This window comes from Spermophilus citellus (assembly GCF_964194105.1).
Source record: "Spermophilus citellus genome assembly, chromosome: 11".
NCBI classification, from domain to species: Eukaryota; Metazoa; Chordata; class Mammalia; order Rodentia; family Sciuridae; genus Spermophilus; species Spermophilus citellus.
This window is the reverse complement of record NC_138192.1, coordinates 118,147,380-118,164,961: the sequence shown is the minus strand read 5'-3', so window position 1 is coordinate 118,164,961 and position 17,582 is coordinate 118,147,380. Positions and strand designations below refer to the sequence as shown.

The window sequence follows — 17,582 nt, the reverse complement described above, 5'->3', positions numbered from 1 at the left end:
TCCCTTTCCTGGACCTTCTGTCCCTTTAAAGTGGAATCACTAGTTCTTCCTCACCTGCAGGCTCCCACTGTGAGACAAAAAGGGTAAAAGTGTGAAGGTACAGGATTTCCAGGAGAGTCCAATACGGTGGCAGAGGAGACAGGTACCCAGGTGACAACCTTTAAGATGCTAGTTCCATCAAAACCGTCTCCCTTTACACACTCCTTCTCGAGCCTTCTGGCAGCCCGAGGGAGACCAGTCCTCCTCTCAAACCATGCATCTGGTCCTATTGGTTTAAATATCTTTATTGATGCTAAACTCACCCATCCATCCCATGGCCAGTGGTTCTGAGGAGCCCCTCTCCAGAGGCCTGGAGACCGCCTTTTTGGTTTCCACCTAGAGGGTTTGTATAGTCTCCCCCAGAAACTCCCAGAGCGCCTCTCCAGAATCCGTCTGGCGCACTTGGCCTTCGTGGGCGGATGCATACCCCAGGCCACTGTCTCCAATTTCCCTAAGCCTGGGAGGTGGAATTTCCCAAGGAAAGGCTGGGCTCAGGCAGCGCTCCCTACTGGAGCCCAGAGGTCCTGCTGGTGCCGAAAGGCGAAAGGCGGCTCTGCGTAAATGGTGAGCTGGGCAGCGGATCAGAGGCAGAGGCTGAGCTCCTTGCGCACGCGGCAGCGGTGGCACTGCACCACGCAGCACCAGTGGAAGCGGCACAGGCAGTTCTCCTCGAGCTGTACGCTCTCTTGGCGGTGCCCACGGCCGCAGCACAATAGATCGCAGCCACTGAGGTCCGGGGCACTGCTGTTGCAGGCACGGCCGCGAGTGCCTGGCGAGCCGGTGCGCCGGTTGGGGGCACAGAAGTCTGGCGAATCCGCGGCGTACAGGAGGTCAGCGCGGCCTGGCGGCTTGAGCGTGCGAACTGCGGGCAGTAGGGCCTTGCCGTCGTTGGTGCCCATGACGCGTGAGGCGCCGTGGAAGCGCTCCAGCAGCCGCGCTCCCACCTCGCGGAACGGGGGCAGCTTCTGCCAGCAGGTGCGCAGTGCGCAGGAGCCGGACAGCCCGTGGCACTTGCATTCGGTGCGCGTGTGGCTCCGCACGGCCTGAGGGGAGCAGGGGAGGGATGGGGACAAATGAGGGGCACGGGGCGGGGAAAGGCCCATAAGAAAGACAGAAAAAAGATTGGGGGCAGGAGGTATGAACCGAATGGAGGATAAAAAACAATTTAAAAAGGGAGAATGCCAAGCGAGGAGGAGAAAATTAAGGAAGCGACAATTCAGAGAGAAGCGAGAGGAAGAACGACAGGACGGAGAAGTAAGAGAAGTGGAAATTGGGGGGACAGTAAGTTCCATAGAGATTCCAGCGTCCAAAGCCAGGGAGAAAGCAGAATGGACGGACGCCAAGGGTGAAATTCTCACTGGAAACGGGGAGAGGCGGGGAGAAGGGGCAGCTGTGGAAGCTTAGCCTTCCTGCCAACCTGGCCTTCTCATTCCAGCCTCTCAGGGCCCCAGGCTGGGCTGAGCAGACACAGAGCCCGCCTGGGCGTCTGTCCCCACCACCCCTCCCAACCCTCTCGACAGGTATGCGGGCCTGTCTGGACATTCCTCTCCTGGCCCCCTCCTCCTTCCCTGCCCAATGCCTCAGGCTGGAACCCTAAGGGACGCACAATGTGTGTGTGTGTGTGTGTGTGTGTGTGTGTGTGTGTGTGTGTGTTTCCCTAGAACACTCTAGGATTGGGGCACAGGGCGCAGGAGGGCCCCAGTGAATACACTACTGAGAACAGAACCAAGGAGGCTTCCCTCTTCTTTGTTGTTTGGTCTGAGGCTGGGGTCTAAGAGCCATAATCCCACATGTACCAGTCAGATGGCCCATGAAAATCAACTGTAAAGCTCAGAGGTCAGGGGCTAACTTGACCTACAGATTTGTGTGACCTCTCTCTCTCTGACCCTCACCTGCCCTACTTCTAGAACCATTCGACCCAGGTAGGTTTCTTATCCCTCAACAATAGTCCTGGGACCCTCTTCACAGCAGAGGGGGAATAGTAGGGTGGGGCTGCCATGGCTCTGAGCATGTGAGACCTGATCTGGGGTTACTGGGCAACCTGTTGGAATGCCCAGAAACAGAGCTTTCCAGGCCTCCACCTGACCCCTTCCTCCCTCGGCCAGGTTGGGCCTCTGGTCCTTCACTCCTTTCCAAACCTGCTTTCCCTTCCAGCCTGCTCTGGGACCTTTCTAGGCCTCCCTCACTTCCCTGCCTCCAGACCCCATACGTTTGTCCCTGCTTCGATTCTTGCTTCCATCCTCCATCTTTGTCTCCTTCTCTTGCTCCTGACCTGGCATCCAGATCTCTACCCACCCCAGCTTTGCCTCACTTGTCTTGTGTCAGAGGTCCTCTCCCACCTTGGGTTCCTAAAGACCCTGGTTGCTGTTCTTTGAGTTATCTATCAGCCAGCATCAGGCCCTCCGAAGCCCTGTCCACTTCTGGATTGGACACCTCTCCTCTCACCTTCCACAGGCATCCATGTCCCTCCCAACCTTCCCAAGTGCCTCCTCTGTCCCGTTCACTCTCACCAACACACTCCTTCACCAACACTCTTCACTCACGCCCACACTTCCATAAACATGCTGCCACCCACACTGTACTCGCCAGCACACCATTTCCTCACTGACCCCGTGCACACCCCGGCCCATACGCACCAGCCGGCCTGCCTCATTGTTGTGTAGTTGCACCAACGCTCGGATGTCTCCTCGTCCCCGCTTGTGTCGGGCATCCATAAAGAGCCTGGACTTCTCATCCCCAAAGTCCACGTCGTCACCACAGCCTCCCCACTCCCAGGCAGCGGTGGCGTCTGGGGAGCCTGCGGGTGCAGGGGGCCCTGGGGTGCCAGGCAGGCTGGAGGGCCGAGGAGGGGCCCGACCCCGGGGGGCCTGGCAGCCACACTGCAGCAGCTCGCCCATGGAACAGGCCTGTGTGACCGCGTGGCTGGCGCCGGCAGCCGTAATTGCAAAAACGAAGGCAGTCTCCCTAATGTCTGTGGATGAAGGAGGGACAGTCAAGCGGTAGGGAAAGGCCTGGGAGACAGGGTCTATGCAGGGTGTGGAGGGGCAAGGTGGGCCAGGGAGCCCAAGATCAGCGGGGAGGTCGGACTCAGGCATCCTCCCCCAAACTCCTCCCCTCTCCTCCAGCTTTCCAGCAGAGAGGAAGCAGCCCCCCTCCCACCAGGCCATCTCCCCACACTGACCCTGCTGCAGGATGCGCCCAAAGGCTTTGCTGTGGCTGGAGCAGTTCCAGCGTCGGAAGCGGAACTGGAACTGGCACTCTCGCACCCCAAGCCGGGCGCCCCGGGCTAACTCTGCTACCACTTCTGGCTCAGCCTGGCACAACTCAGCCTGCCGCCCTGCCAGTCGCCGTGCCTTCCTGCAGATGCTGGTGGGGTCCATGACCAAGGGGCTGCCCACGGCCCTGGGAATCATAGAACAGCAGGTCAGGGGTGTAACTCAGAAAAGAGCAAGCCTGGAAGAGAGTGAGACCAACCCCACTCAGCCCATAGCCAGGAGCTATGGTGTGCCTCCCTATCAGCTGAGATGAAGGTTGTCCTATCTGGTTCCCTTACCATGCCATGTCTGTGTCCCCTCTTGACTACATTCTAGACTGAAAATTGCTAAAGAGCAAGATGCAGTCTCACTCATCCTTCTGTGTACATCTTAATTAACAAATTCTTATGGGAACGTGACTCAAGATGAAGGCAGTTGGCACAAGGTAGGCCAAGGCTAAAATTCAACAGGCCTAGCCCAAAAGGGAGACAAGGAAGAAATTAGCAAAAGAAAGATCAAGAAGGCTGTCAAAGAAAGCATACATCAGAAAGAGACACCAAAGAGCCAGTATGGTGATACACACCTGTAATCCCAGCTTCTTGGGAGGCTAAGGCAAGAGAATCACAAGTTCAAGCCCAGCCTGGGCAACTTAGCAAGACCCTGTTTCAAAATAAACAATTTAAAAAAGGGCTGGGTATGTAGTTCAGAGGTAGAGCACTCCTGGGTTCATCTCTAGCACAGAGAGGGAGAGGGGAAGAAAGAGGAGAGGAGGGGGAGAGACGGCACACAAAGAAAAGTAAACAGCATCAAGGAAGGATCTGGTCTTAGTGGACCACAAGATGGATATGTTGGACAGACCAAATGAAAGGGAGGCACCATCCCAGGGCCATAGAAGGTCATGAGATGTTAGAATGGCTAGGGAAGGAACCTCTGGGGAAGGTCATACCCCCTCTTTAACCCAGGTATCTCCTTTGTAGAACAGGAGAGGTAGGCTTAGATCTCTAAGGTGGGAGCCTAGAACTACCCCCATATCCTCCGTTTCCCTGAATTGAAGAGCAGAAGGAAAGAACTAGGGACCGAGTCTCTGCAGCATTTCTTCAGAGTAGGTAACACTGACTCTTCTTCAGCTCCAAGGTCTGTGGCTTTCCCAGAGCAGGATGGCAGCAAGCCAAGGCCTATGCCCTGGGGTGACATATCCAATTGGGCAATGGGGGTGTGTTTGGCTTGGTGGGTAAAGCCTCATGGGAAGTTCCACACACTTTCAGAAATCCCTCCGCCCTTGCCTTCATTCCATCTGAGGAGAGAGCTGACATTTAGTTTCCATAGGTTGTCAGCCAAGAATTCACACCTGGGGGGAACCCGTTTAATCAAATGGCCCCTATTTGAACACTTAACTGGGATCCTTGTCTTAAAGAAATATGTGGACACAGCACTTGGAAGGGTAATTTGAGACCATCCCAAAACCCTCTGCAAAGGGCAGAGATAGACTGGTTGGGAAGAAGGGTCTCCAGAGAAAATGTAGAGGAGAATCATGGCAGATGGGTGAAAGGTCAAGGTGACCATTTTTCAGCTTTGCTTGAGTACATATCTGCCCCACTGTCCCCATTTGCTCCACAAGTACAGGCTGCCCAGGCATGTTCTGAGATGTAATGATCTTAAATAGCAGCAAGAGGAATTTAGGTCTTAAGGTAGAACTCAGCACTAAAGATGAGGTGTTGTAGGAAGATATGTAAGCTCAGTATTTTAAGGCTTCCTAACACTCTATCTATGATGGCTTGATCTATCTATCTATCCATCTATCTATCTGTCTATCATCTATCTCTGTCTCTCAGGTAGGATTAGGTTGCTGTCATCATCCCTACTCACATAGGGATAGTTCAGGAACTATCTTTTCAATGGAAAGATTTATACTCCAGACAACTCTTCCATTGAGCTTAGGACCCGCCCAACACCAGCCCCTCTCTTTCCCCAATCCCAGAGAAGGGACAGATGGAGCAGAAGGGAGTAGACAAAAGCTGGAGATCCCAAGCTGGTTCTTAATGCCAGTGACCCTGGAGATTTGATCAGTCTCTATGTATCTACCCATCTATCAATTTATCTATCCTCTCTCCATTCACCTATCTCACCTTATTATAAAACGAATCTGAGCAGCCTCCAGCATAGCTAATACAGGGTCAGCAGCTAAGACTATGAAAATTATGACAGTCTCATTTTCCTTTCTCTAGCAGATTTTCAGATGCCTAATTTCTATTTACCCCCAATGTTAACTATGAAAATTTGCATATTATGAATCATGTTACATATGAATAACATATGTAGTATATAATACAATAATGAATACCATTTAATACATGTTTCTGAATAAATGAATGACCATCTTCCCAAGGAGGAAATCCTCCCCTGAGCCCAGGCCACTGTGCATGTGTTATTTCATGGCTCCTGATTCACTTCCTGACATATTTTTTTTTTTCCTACTGGCTGGGTGAGGCTCTGCGAACTCTCCACAGCCCCTGCTGCTAAGTTTCCCAGCCCCCACCCCCACCCCACTCTTGCCCTTTGCTGACTCCCATTCCCAAGGTTGACTGGACTTATCTTCCAAGGTCACTCTGCCCCATCCCTCTCCTCTCCCTCCTCCTCCTCCTCCTAGGAAGGCAGGAAGGAGTGGGAACAAGCAAGGGAGAAAGGCAGAAACCTCTTGACCTTGTCTGCTTCCCAGGAGCTAGAGATAGGAGAGGAATCGTGGGGAGTCTTCAGGGCAGGGCCCTCCAGGAGATGGGGCTGGCCCTTCACAAGGTCCAGGGGCCGCCTCAGAGCCATTCCTGGTCTGGGTCTGGCTCCCGGGTTGGCTGGCTTCCTGGGAACTGGACTTGTTTACGAGCTGGTCAGGAGGCGGGATGGGCAGTGATAGCAGCTAGAATCCCAAGGGACCAACTTACTCCCTGCCTTCCCATCCTTGCTTCCATCCCAGAGACATAGGAAATGAAACAGAAGAGGCATGGCAGGGGCACCCCGGGCAAAACACTGTACAGAGCTTCTGAACCCTGGATTCTGCCAGCTCTGTGTGAGCTGAGCCACTCTGAACAGATCAGTTCCCACTTGGGGCTTCAGAAAAATGAATTAGAAGGAAAGCCTCATCCTCCCACCCCCAAATTTAACATTTGATTCCAGATCCAGGACTAACGGCCTCTCTCCCCAGTGTCCCTTCTTCCTTTACCTTCCTTCCTTCCCTTCTGCTTCCTCAATGATCCCATCAGGAGATTTGGATTAAACTCTGTTTTTTGGGCCTCTGGATCAGCCCAGAAAATATATGTTTCTTTGGGGAATTTGCATATCTTAGAGTCTGGAGGGCAGTGGTGGTAGGAATATTCAATATATAGAATCTGCAGTTCTAATCAAACTACCATTACTAGAAAAGAGCTTGTCCCTAAAATAATTCAGAATTCAGACAAGAAAGATCAAGGCCTAAGAGCTTGGCCACTTGGATCACACTAAAGTCTCTCTCCCATGGACCATAATTGGTAGGATCAATGCCCAGGAAGATGCTATCAGAGGTCAGCCAGTTTCTACTGGTAGCCTCTGTAGACCTAAGCTCCAGAAGCCCCAGGGTTCTAGATTCCAACTTATCTTTTCACCTTTATTTAGAGGGTCAAAGAAACTAGTCCACCCCTAGCCACCTCACCCCTGTTACACAGATAAGTGTCAGGCCCTGGCCACTCATTGGAGGTTTCCCCACTGCAAGAAAAGTTAGATGACATAAAAATCTAAACAAGGTTGGAGGAAATGACTTTTGTGAGGTATGGGAAGACCCCAGGTGGCCTTTCACATCTTCCTCCCCACGCCTCTTCCTCCTAGCAGGGTTCTGAATCCATCCAGACCATACCACTTAATTTCTAGACTCAGAGCCAATATCTATGTACCCCTAAGTCATCAAAATCCTTGCCAGCATCTCTCCAAGCTCAACTCAGAACCCACTGGGCCCTGAGGAGCCTCCCTTGAGACCCTGCCCTCCCCTCCTCATCACCCCAAGTGTCCTAGCAGTCACTCACTTGGGGGTGTTTACTGGTTTGCAAGCAAATTTGCTTGTTTTATCTCTCAATTAGATAGAAAACTCATAAAAGACAAAAATCTCACAAAGGGCATGGTGTCATCAGCAGGGCCCATCAGGGCTTTGGGGATTGATCAGACTTGGGGTGGGACTTCTGGGCTCTGCCATTTACTTGTTCTATGAAGTTGAGTGAGTCCCCAACATGTGATGCTGGTACTTAGTATTTGTTGAGTGGATGATAAAACTTACCCTTCTGCTCCTGTTTCCTCAATTGGAAAACGCAAATAATAATGCCTACCTCCTTGCCTGGTTACCTGTGCCAAAGACCTGTCTAGAGGATGGGTTGAGACAAGGACTTCTGGTCATCCCATTCACTTCATCTAACTCTTGGGTCTGCACAGCACAGGTGGTCTGTTTGGCTTCCTGAGAACACCCTTTTCTCCAACTCCCCACCTCACTTCTCAGCCTGGATCTGTATCACCTCCTCCTTTATCCAGCCCTGCCCAGGTATATTAGTACCCTCTAGGGCCCCTCTTCTTCCTCAGCAAGCACTCCTGATGGGATCATTGAGGCCAAAAGGCCCACAGTCCATATGGGTGCCCAGCCTCCTCTGGAGGGTCTCACAGCAGGCCTTCCTGTATTTCCCGCGCCCCCCCCCCCAGGTCCCTAGACTGACCCCACCTCCCAGGAGCCAGCAGAGGGAGCCCTGAGCCCTGGGGCTGTGGGTGGGGGCTGTATGGAGGTGGAGGAGGTGGGTGGTGGAGAAGGGGCAGAAAAATGTTGCCTGACGGCTGCTGAGGCTGCCGGGCCTGTGCCCGCCCGCCTGTCCTGTCCTGCTCTGTCTAACTCAGTAATTACTGTTCCCCCTCCCCCAGTCCCTACCCCCATCCCAACTACCACATGAAAGCCAGTGATGCCCCAGCTCCATTAACCCCTGCCTCCCCACTGTCCACCAGTGACCCCCATTCCTTCCCTCCTCCACTCTGACCCAATTTGGTTCCCTCTGTCTGTCCTCAACGCCTCTCTCTTCACGGCTCCTGGAGAGGCCGGGGCTTTGCCTTCCCTGAGAGACCTCACCATATAAAAGGGTTTCCTACTGGTCATGGCTCTGGGAGGCAAAGCAGTGGACAGACTGGCTCTTAAGTGGATGCATGAGGAGTCTGTTGCACACCTTCTGTTCTCCCCAGTAGGGTAGGGAGCACCCATCTGGGGGTGGATAGGGGAGCAAAGGGGCCTGTGAAAGGCCTTGTGGCCCTTTCCTGATGCCCACCTGCCACTGCACGCAAGGACGGAGCTGAGCAGAAGGCAAACTCTCAGCCCCAGCTCTCGGCTACCAGTATTCTGGGGCACTGGGCAAGTCACCTCCTGTCCCTGGGCATCCTGCTCCCACCATGAATATTGGACCAGATGATCTCCGAGTTCCTTTTAGATCTACTTCTAGTTTAAACAGAGGACTCAGAGCTGATGGAACCAGGCAGAAAACCTCGTGGCAAAATTTTCTCCCTCAACTCTTCCGGCGTTCCAGCTGGGGCATGGAGGTCCGGAGCCACTCTCACCAGTTGCAGAGGATAGGTCTTTTCCTAGTGTTCTGGCTCTACTGGCCCCCAGCCTGGCTGCCAGCCCTGCCCAGCCCTGCCTCATCCCTTCCACAGCTGCACTTCCCCATCAAAGTGTTCATTCTGGAATCCCCCTTGCTGGGCCCTGGTGAGCAGGCCTCCCACTGACCTCCCCCCACCAACTCCTCTCTTCTGATGAGAACGGGGCAGGAGGGCCGCACCCCCCAGGAAATGTCACAGTGCCAGGACTCTGGTGGGCCCAGGGCATACTCTGGCCTGGATCAAGCCAGCCTCCTTCTGCCCCTGCCCTTTTCTGCTCACAGCCTCATTGTCTCCCTTGGGGAAGCTGCCAAGGCGGGAGGCCTGGAGTGGGGAATGGATAGCCACCCTACCCCCATCCCACCCGACCCTGGAGCTTGGCAGGGGCCAGCAACAGGACTGACCATGAAGGGTCAGGGGTCCCAGATTAAGACAGAATTGGAAAGGGTGGCCAGGTCCGGCCTGGGGTGGAGGTGACAGCTGGAAAACTTGGGTGTTAGGAAGAGGCCAAGGTCTTTCCCTGCTTCCCTGTGGAGCCAGAGATGAGGCTATCCTAGGCCTCTGGTGCCTGTTTCCTTTCCATATGTGAAGTGGGGGTGGTGAAGGCAAGATGGGATGTGGGAGGGGACTGGGTGGTGTTTTTCCTAGTGGAACAAGAGGAGTTAGTTTTCTCTTTCAGAGAAAAAATAAAACAGAAAGAAGAAAGGAAAAGAGAAGGGAGATTGATTTAGCACTTCCATAAGAGCGAGCTCTTTTCTACATTCACTGATTGAAGGTATAAATAAAGATGGGTCAGACATTGTGAAGAACTTCCTGGGGGAGAGCAGGAGAGGAGCAGGGTAAGAGTGGGGAGCTGGTGAGCCAGGATGCCAGAGTCTCTCCTTCTCTATCCCACTCTGGGGACTACTGGTACTAGAGCGTAAGGTGGATGGCCTGAAGGCAGTGACTGGACAAGATGACCTCAAGAAAGCCTGGCCAATGTCCTGGAATCGGGGATTCTGAGATTCACAAAGACAATGGTTACAAGATGGATAGAGAGACACAGAGAAAGAAGCTGGCAGGAGAGTCCAGAATACATGCATTGAGATGGGGGGGGGGGAGGCAGAAAGGAAAGGAGAGCAGAAGGGAAACTTCTTTGGAACCTGAAGCCAGGTCCCTGAGCCAATTTCAGGGCCTGAGTCACCCTCCGCCTAGACCCTCCTTTCTACTCAGAGGTCCTCAAGGCCCCTTTGATCCCAGCCTGGCCACTGCTGGTATGTCAGAGTGGCTGCTGTAGGTCCTGCTGCTTTCCTGGCTACCATTTGGAGCTCTGACCAGCATCCTGAGAAGTAAGGAGAAGAAGGCCAGCAGAGCGCGTCCTGGACATCGGAGAACGACCTGAAAGCTCCCAGCTAAAGTGAGATGGGAGGGACAGGAAGAGCCTCAGGCCAACTACTGAGCCAGATCCCACCCACCAGCCTAACCACCCACCAAATCTGACCTTGGAGGGCAGTGGTGAGGTGGGGTGGGGACTGGAGTAGGCAGAGTGAAAGATCAAGTGAATGGGAGTCAGGGCTTAGACCAAAGGAATGAATCTTCAGAAATCCAGGAGAGGGAGGGGCTGAGGCAGGTGGGAGGGTCAGGCTCTCTCTGAGGCACCTCTGAGTGAGGCATTCTCAGCCACCTTATCACCCAGGCCCCTCACTCTTCACCCGGCTCACCCTGCAGCTGTGCCATGAAGGCCTCTGTGTTCTCCCACACCTGCCCTCCTCAGCTCCTCCCCCACTCCCTGCATCCCAGCTTCAGGGTCAGTCTCTGAGGGACCAGGCTCCTCTTGGCTTCCACCCAGCAGTCCCTCTTGAACAAAGAAACCCCCACAGATACAAACCCCTAGAAAGACTAATCAACCAGTTTGACAATATTCCACAAACCTATCTTCAGCACCTACATTGTCTTGGGCCTGGGGGACCCTAAAAATATAAAGACTCTGACTTCCAGGAGCAGAATAGAGACCCCACAGCAGATGGTTGTCAATAAAATGCAGTAATTGCCCAATGCTTGGGGTACTGGGAGCATAGAGAAGGCAACTGAAGGACAGAGAAACAGTTTCATGGAGGAAAGTGGAATTTTAACTGTAAGGATTAGAACGATTTGACAGATGAGAAGGGAGGAGAGGGAAGGCAACTGCCACCAGAGAACAATCCTGACCCCAGACCTCGAGAAAAGGCAGAGTTAGGATAGGTGTGTTTGAGAAAGGAGAGATCCCTTTACTAAGTTTTAATTGGGACTCTAGATTTTGAATTTAAATTAATCACATTTTTTGCCCCCTGGGGACCTTGGCCTGGAGAAGCTGGGCTGTGAAGAGTATTTCTGAATGTCAGGTCATTTCCCCAACTAAACCTCCCGGCCAGCCTTCCAGGTAGAAAGATCGTTATCCCTACTTTATAATTAAGACCTTGCCGGACTGGGAGGGAAAGTGACTTGCCCAAGATCACTGATTTAATGGCTGAGATTAGATCTCAGGTCTGTTTGTGCTACTGCATTGTGCTAAACTAGGATCAAAGAGCGCATGTTCCCAATTGAGACCATGATCATCCTCAGTTTGCCCCCTTATTGACACCCAGGAGGGATGTCTTTCCCGCATCACGGAAGAGATAACCGCTGGCAACTCGCTGTATGGGCATCCTACTTTATCTCGCCAGAAGAGAGGATTTGCCTGCCTAACCCCTCCTTCCAAACCAGCGAGGTGGGCGAGGACTGGAGTGTGGGAGTTCAACCAATGAATTGGTAATATGCAAATAGAGAACCTTCTGCCTTCTTAGGATTGGATGATTCATTAGCACTATTGTCCAAATCCCTCCCCTCTAAACGCTGAGCTATCCCCGGCGGGTTTGAGGCTCCGTAGACCTAAGAAAAGGGGTAGTGTTGGGGGGGGGGGGAGACTTCAGGATTTCGATCTCTGAGCAGACCAGGCGGGCACCCACCTTCCTCGCCCTGCCCATCCCTCAAGGCTCAAAACTCCCGCAACCTTCGCTGGCTAGTGTCTGCCAAGGCTAGATGCCAAGACTTTGAAGATGTCCCCTGTCCCTTGGCAAACCAGGTCCCTCTCCCTTCCACCAGGATCCTCCCGGTTCCCGCATCTCCTGGGCTGCACTTTTATTTATTTATTTTTTAATCAATGACCTTCATATCTGGAAGGGCCAGGGGCCTGGATCCCTTTCTTGCTTTTCTTTCTCTTCCTTGTTAGGGGGAGAAAGTCAGGGTCCTGACTCAGTTTCCCCCTTTGCATTCCTTTCCTCTATCCTACTGCCCACGCTGAAGAAGGCACAGAGAGAAGCTGGTGGGCTGGTAGGCAAAGAGGGGAGAGGGGCAGCTGTTTGACTCTCTGCCTTCCCACCTTTTTCCTCTGCCTGAGGAGGGAGCGCCCAATATCCAGCCCCCCTCCCCTAGTTCCGGAACCCTCCTCACTCATTCTTTTCTTCAAATCTCTGATTACAGATCTCGGTCTCAGAAACTCTTTCCTACCTACCCGCCAATTCTTAGTGATCTGAACTGAGCTCAGTACTTGGGGGGAGGGGAGGACCGGGGAGGAGGAAACACAATAGAATGTGTCCAGGGGTTGGGAACGTCAAAGTGGTACTTAAAAAGCGCCCCCGGCGGAGACCGTGAGGAGAACTCCAGGCACCTTTGCCCAGGGTCCCCAGGCCACTGCCCTGCAGCAGGGTTCCGCGAGCAGATAAAGTCCGTAAAGTCAGGAGTACAGTGCGGAGCCCTTCGACTGGTCCACGGATCCCCACCCTCTGAGTTCGGAGCCGCACTGGGACAGCCCCATTGCAGCACTCACCACCACAGTCCGCCGACGTGCGCTGGACACAGGAGTAACAGCAACAGCAGCCCGAGGAGGGAGGACACGGACGGCAGCATCGTGACTTGTCTATCGCCTGCAGGCGCGGGCAGCTGGCGAGGCTGCAGAACGAGTAGGTGCGCTGGGCCGCCAGGGCTTCAGGACGAGCTCAGCGACTAAGGCGGCGGTCTGGAGGCGATGGCTCCGCCGGCGGCGGCGGCGGCGGCGGCGGGGGGGGCCATCCCGGGCGAGGAGGGCGCGGCGGAGGCGGAGAGCGGACCGGGCAGCCAGTGCCTGAGTCTCCTGCCGAGCTCGCTCGGGAGAAGAAATCAGAGCCGGGGGCGGGGGTAGGAGGGGAACGGGGCCCGGGCGTGGGCGGGGGCGGGGGGCAGGGGGGCCTTGGGGGTGGCAGTTGCGACAGTCAGGCGGCGGCACTCTCGGGAGGGAGCGTGAGCCCCGGGGCGGCGAGCGCAGAGCGCAGCAGAGGGCGGGAGCCGGGTGCCGGGGCGGGGCCGCAGCGCGCTCCTAGCTGCGGGACCCGCCCGCCTCACCCGCTCATCCCGCCTCTCGGGGCTGCCCCCCGCCGCCCCGGGCCGTTAGGAGTCGGGGGCAAGGAGGGGCGGGGAAGAAGAGTAGAGAGGGGTAAGAGAGGGAGGAAAGAAGAAGAGCTGAGGGAGGGGGGGCTGGCTAGAAGGGAGACGTTTGACAGGTTTGTTGACTGTAAAGAGAGAAAACTTCCCAGGAATGAAGGAGTTTGGGGGGGGGGGGAGCTGTGCAGAGGGAGATGCTGTGCTGGCGGGGACCAGGAGAGGAAGTCGGCCTGGGGCGCGGGATGCTCCGGGAGGGGTGTCAACTCCACTGGCAGCCCAGCGGACCTTGGAGGGATCACCTCTTACAGAACGCCGTCTCTGCGCCACACGCCCCTTCCTCAACCTTTCCTGGAGGAAAGGAGGAAGCCCTAGGCCTCCGCTCCAGCTCCCCAGCCATCCCGCCTCTTCAGGCCGGTGTTCAGGGGCGGGAGTGGGGGGAGATTAGACAGCAAGGGGAGCCTCTCTAGGGCCAGCGCTCGAGTGCTCGCACGTGTAAGCGAGAGCAAGGGAGGAGGTTGCGGACTTCCCAGAGATGTGCGGCCAGAACTCGCTGCAGCAGCGCCTCGCGTGTCCGCGGTCCCTTCCTCGAGTTCCTCCCCCAGCTTGGCCCGGGCAGAGGGTGGGAGAGCCAGCTGCAGGTGAGATGGCGTTTATCTGATTCTCTAATGCCACAAAAATGTCTTTGATGCCCCCGGGCCCCTCCCCACGAGGGGGAGATCAAAGGCCCGGTGGGGAGGAGGGACAGCTCCATTCATCACCGCAAGCGGCTGGCAGCGGGGGCGGCAGCCCCTGCTCCTCAGTTCGGGGCAGAGGCCCCCCGACATACCCCAGGAGTGCAGAGGGACAGGTGGTGCTGACGTTCTGCAGCAGGGGCCAGTTTCCCTATCACTACCATTTAGAGAATCCACAACATTTTAAGGCTGTCCTTGAAGGGAGGACAGATACAGCACCTCAAGCCCATGTGGCAGAAACTTCAGGCACCAGGAAGAAAGCTCTCCCTTGTCTGGGGTGTACTCTGGAAGTGGAGACTGAGGTCACTGCCAAGAAAGACAAACACCCCTAGTGAATAAGAGAATGCACTATCCTGAGTATCCCAGATAGTGGGGAAGAGTGGATCAAGATGAGGCTGGTTGTCCAAGGGGAAGCAACAAAAGACTATGGATGCCTACCCCAGAAGAGAAAAAAGATCTGGGAAAGGAAGAGGAATAAGTAGAGAAGAGAAGAAATAGAGAAATATTGGCCCAGAGGAAGCCCCTAGGTTTTCTGGGAGTCCCACCTGGTGTCCAGGCTGGGTCTGACCAGTCCTTTGTACTGGTGCAGAGAGCTGAAGGGGGGGGGGTACTCTGGAAAAAGGGAAGGAGCAGAGGGGGGCAGTAGCTAAGTGAGACAGTGGTCATTTTAACCTTCAACAACTTCCCAGTGCCTAGTGATTTTGTACTCACAGTTGTCATTTCTGCAGGGCAACACTAACCCTGGACACTGCACATTCAGAGACATATCCATTTGGGCCAGATGGTGCTAAACAGGCAGCCAGAGTACTCTAAGGGCTCCCTGGAGGCTGTAGGTGACAAGTGACCAGTCCCTGGGGAATACTGCCTGGGTTCCAAACCCCCTGCCCACCCTGCCCCCGCCCTGCTACTGTTATTGCAGATTATGAAATGCTCTCCCTATCCTGCATTCTTCTCTGAGGCAAGAATTTTAATGTATTTGTCTTTGTCATCAGGGGACCTGGGCTCTGGGACCGCCCTGCCTCTGCCTGAGGAGGGAGCGCCCCAAATCTAGTCCTGGCTGACTCCAGACCCCAGCCTCTCTCCGTTGCCACATCCCCCATGCCCTAGCCCTACCCCTTGCCTCCCCCTCTGAAGATACAGTCTCTCTGTGGGGTGGATAAAAATGATGTTATTGAAACAACAGAATTGGGAGCAGTGGCAGGGAGCAGGGATCAGCTCAGGAAACTGGGGCGTTTGCCAAGAAGCCTTCTCCCCCGCAGGCAGCTTTTCTGCCCCCACCCCCCACCTTTCCTACAAACACACACAGCTCACCCCACCCCTCCTGCAGCGCTAGCTCTGGCCAGATCTAGCACAGAATCTTTAGCCATCCCTGAACTCCCCAAGCTCTGATCCTTCCCCCAAAGAGTCCCACTCCAGAATCACTTGGTGTGGGATTGCCTGTCCAAGCTTTGGTCCAGGGAGGTATGGGCTGGAGTCCGTGATGGGCAGGAAACCTCAGTTTCCAGGGCTTTGGTTCCAGCAGCAACTTTACTTCTGCCCACTCCCCTTTGCCCTCTCTGCATTCTTATCTGGGGTTGCTTGGCATCTGGGTGGAGCCAGATTGATGACTTCTGTCCACAAATTTTCAGAGACATGAGTTCAGATGTTTCTGAGCCTTCACCTCCCCGCTGTCATCCTAGTAGCCTTTCTAGAGAGCAGGACTGGGAAGTGGGAGATACAGACCAAGGCACACAAGATAAATCAAGATGTGTGTTCCGTAGGCACACTCACACACTGACAGCTGGCACAGGCGAGCAGATAACCCCATAGAAACCACACTCTTCCCCTTAGGCAATGCTGGGTAACTTTTACCCACTGGTACAGATGGACAGAGATGCACTGGCTCAGGCTGAAATGAACACCTGCCTCCCTGGAGATTGCATGCAGGTGCATGCGCGTGCACATGCCACTTCTACACAAATGCACATGCAGAGAAATGTTCATGAGGGACACTCTGGGCAGCAGGAGTGGGGAGGTGCCAGCCTGACCCCTCTTTGGGCACCGAGCTCTTCCGCCTCTTCCCCCATTGCTCGCCTCAAGTGCCAGGAACCTCTAAACTCCACTTCTAGTCCCTGTGCAAAAGAGAGACAGAGAAAGAGAAACTTGGGTGTCTGATTTAGGGGCTGAAGAAGAAGGAGGGGCAGAGGTGGTGACTGTGGAGGGGGAGAGAAGCAGCTGGAGACAGATAACATCGGAATGGCTGCGGGCGAAAGCAGAGCCCTCTGTCTCTGTCGGATTCTCTCTAGCTGCCTTTTCTGTGTCTTTTCATGTTTCTCCCATGGCTAGAATTTGGTCTCTATTTGTGTCTGTCTCTAAATTTCTCTCTCTCTCTCTCTCTCTCTCTCTCTCTCTCTCTCTCTCTCTCTCTTCTTTTTCTTTCTCAGAATGACCAAAGCAGCAGGAGCCCAGGAATTTGGGCTTATGACCCTTCCCCTCTCAATAACCTTTCTTTCTCTTCTTCCTCCCTCCTTCTCTCTCTCCCTCCCTCACCAATGATGGGGTGTCTCACTTCAGGCTTGAGGATTCTAAGAACTCCAGGTTTCAGAGTCCCAGGAGAACAGAGGGAGGAAAGGCCAACTCCCTAGAGAGATGGAGGGAAGAAGAAAGTTAGAAAAAGAAAGGAGAAGGACTGGAGTTGTGGCTCAGTGGCAGAGTACTTGCCTATCATGTGTGAGGCACTGGGTTCGATTCTCAGCACCACGTATCAGTAAATAAAATAAAGGTCCATTGACTAAAAAATATTAAAAAGAAAAAGAAAGGAGAGACTCATTTCCTCTCTCTTCTACATCCTAGACAGTTCTACTTAAGCTTCCCCAGCCACCTGAAATCCTAAGGCTGTGCCTTTCCAGCTGGTGTCTCACCCTTAGCCCATCTTACCATACCCTGTAGACTCCCTCTGAGCCTTTGTCCAAGGGACCTCCACCTAGTTCCCCACAAAGCCAACCTGCACATCTTCCACACCCTGGGTGAGCTTGAAAGAAGGGGCAGGGCTCAGGGAATAGGGGTGAAGAGGTAGGGGATACTGCTGCCCACCAGAACTGGGCTGGGGGAGCCAGGGAACATTGACTTTCAATTAGCTCAGCCCCAGTGGACCAAATGGGAGTGGTTGGCCCCTCCTGCTTCTTTCTTTTTGGCAGGTGCCAGGGATCAAACTCAGGGCCTTGTGCGTGCTAGGCAAGTGCTCTACCACTGAGCCACACCCTCAGGTCAGCTCCTGTGGTTTTGATTGTTGGGCTGTAGGGCCCTGGCATGACTTCCAGCATTCTGGAGAGGAGCCCTCACCTTCTGCTCTTCTGACTGCTCCCTGCTGCTGCTCCCCTTCTGGCCTCTGTGTAAGGAGGTGTCCAGAGCCAGTCTCTCTCCTGGTTGTATTGCTGGCTGCTGGCAGATTTAACCCCTATCCTCATGGAGCTGGCAGTCATTAACGCTGTCATCTTCCAAACAGAAGGAAAACCACAGCCTAGAA

At 54.3% G+C, this 17,582-nt stretch overlaps 1 protein-coding gene across 1 annotated transcript; it reads right to left on the bottom strand.

The window, feature by feature from the left end:
- Positions 1–312: 312 nt before the first annotated feature.
- WNT6 (Wnt family member 6) lies at positions 313–13,114 on the bottom strand. Its single transcript, XM_081261291.1, has 4 exons — positions 12,757–13,114; positions 3,221–3,441; positions 2,676–3,010; positions 313–1,082 (listed from the first exon to the last, which is right to left on the bottom strand). The coding sequence occupies exons 1-4, from the start codon at positions 12,834–12,836 to the stop codon at positions 621–623; spliced, it is 1,098 nt and encodes a 365-aa protein (XP_081117417.1). The 5' UTR covers positions 12,837–13,114; the 3' UTR covers positions 313–620.
- Between the last annotated feature and the right edge of the window lie 4,468 nt (positions 13,115–17,582).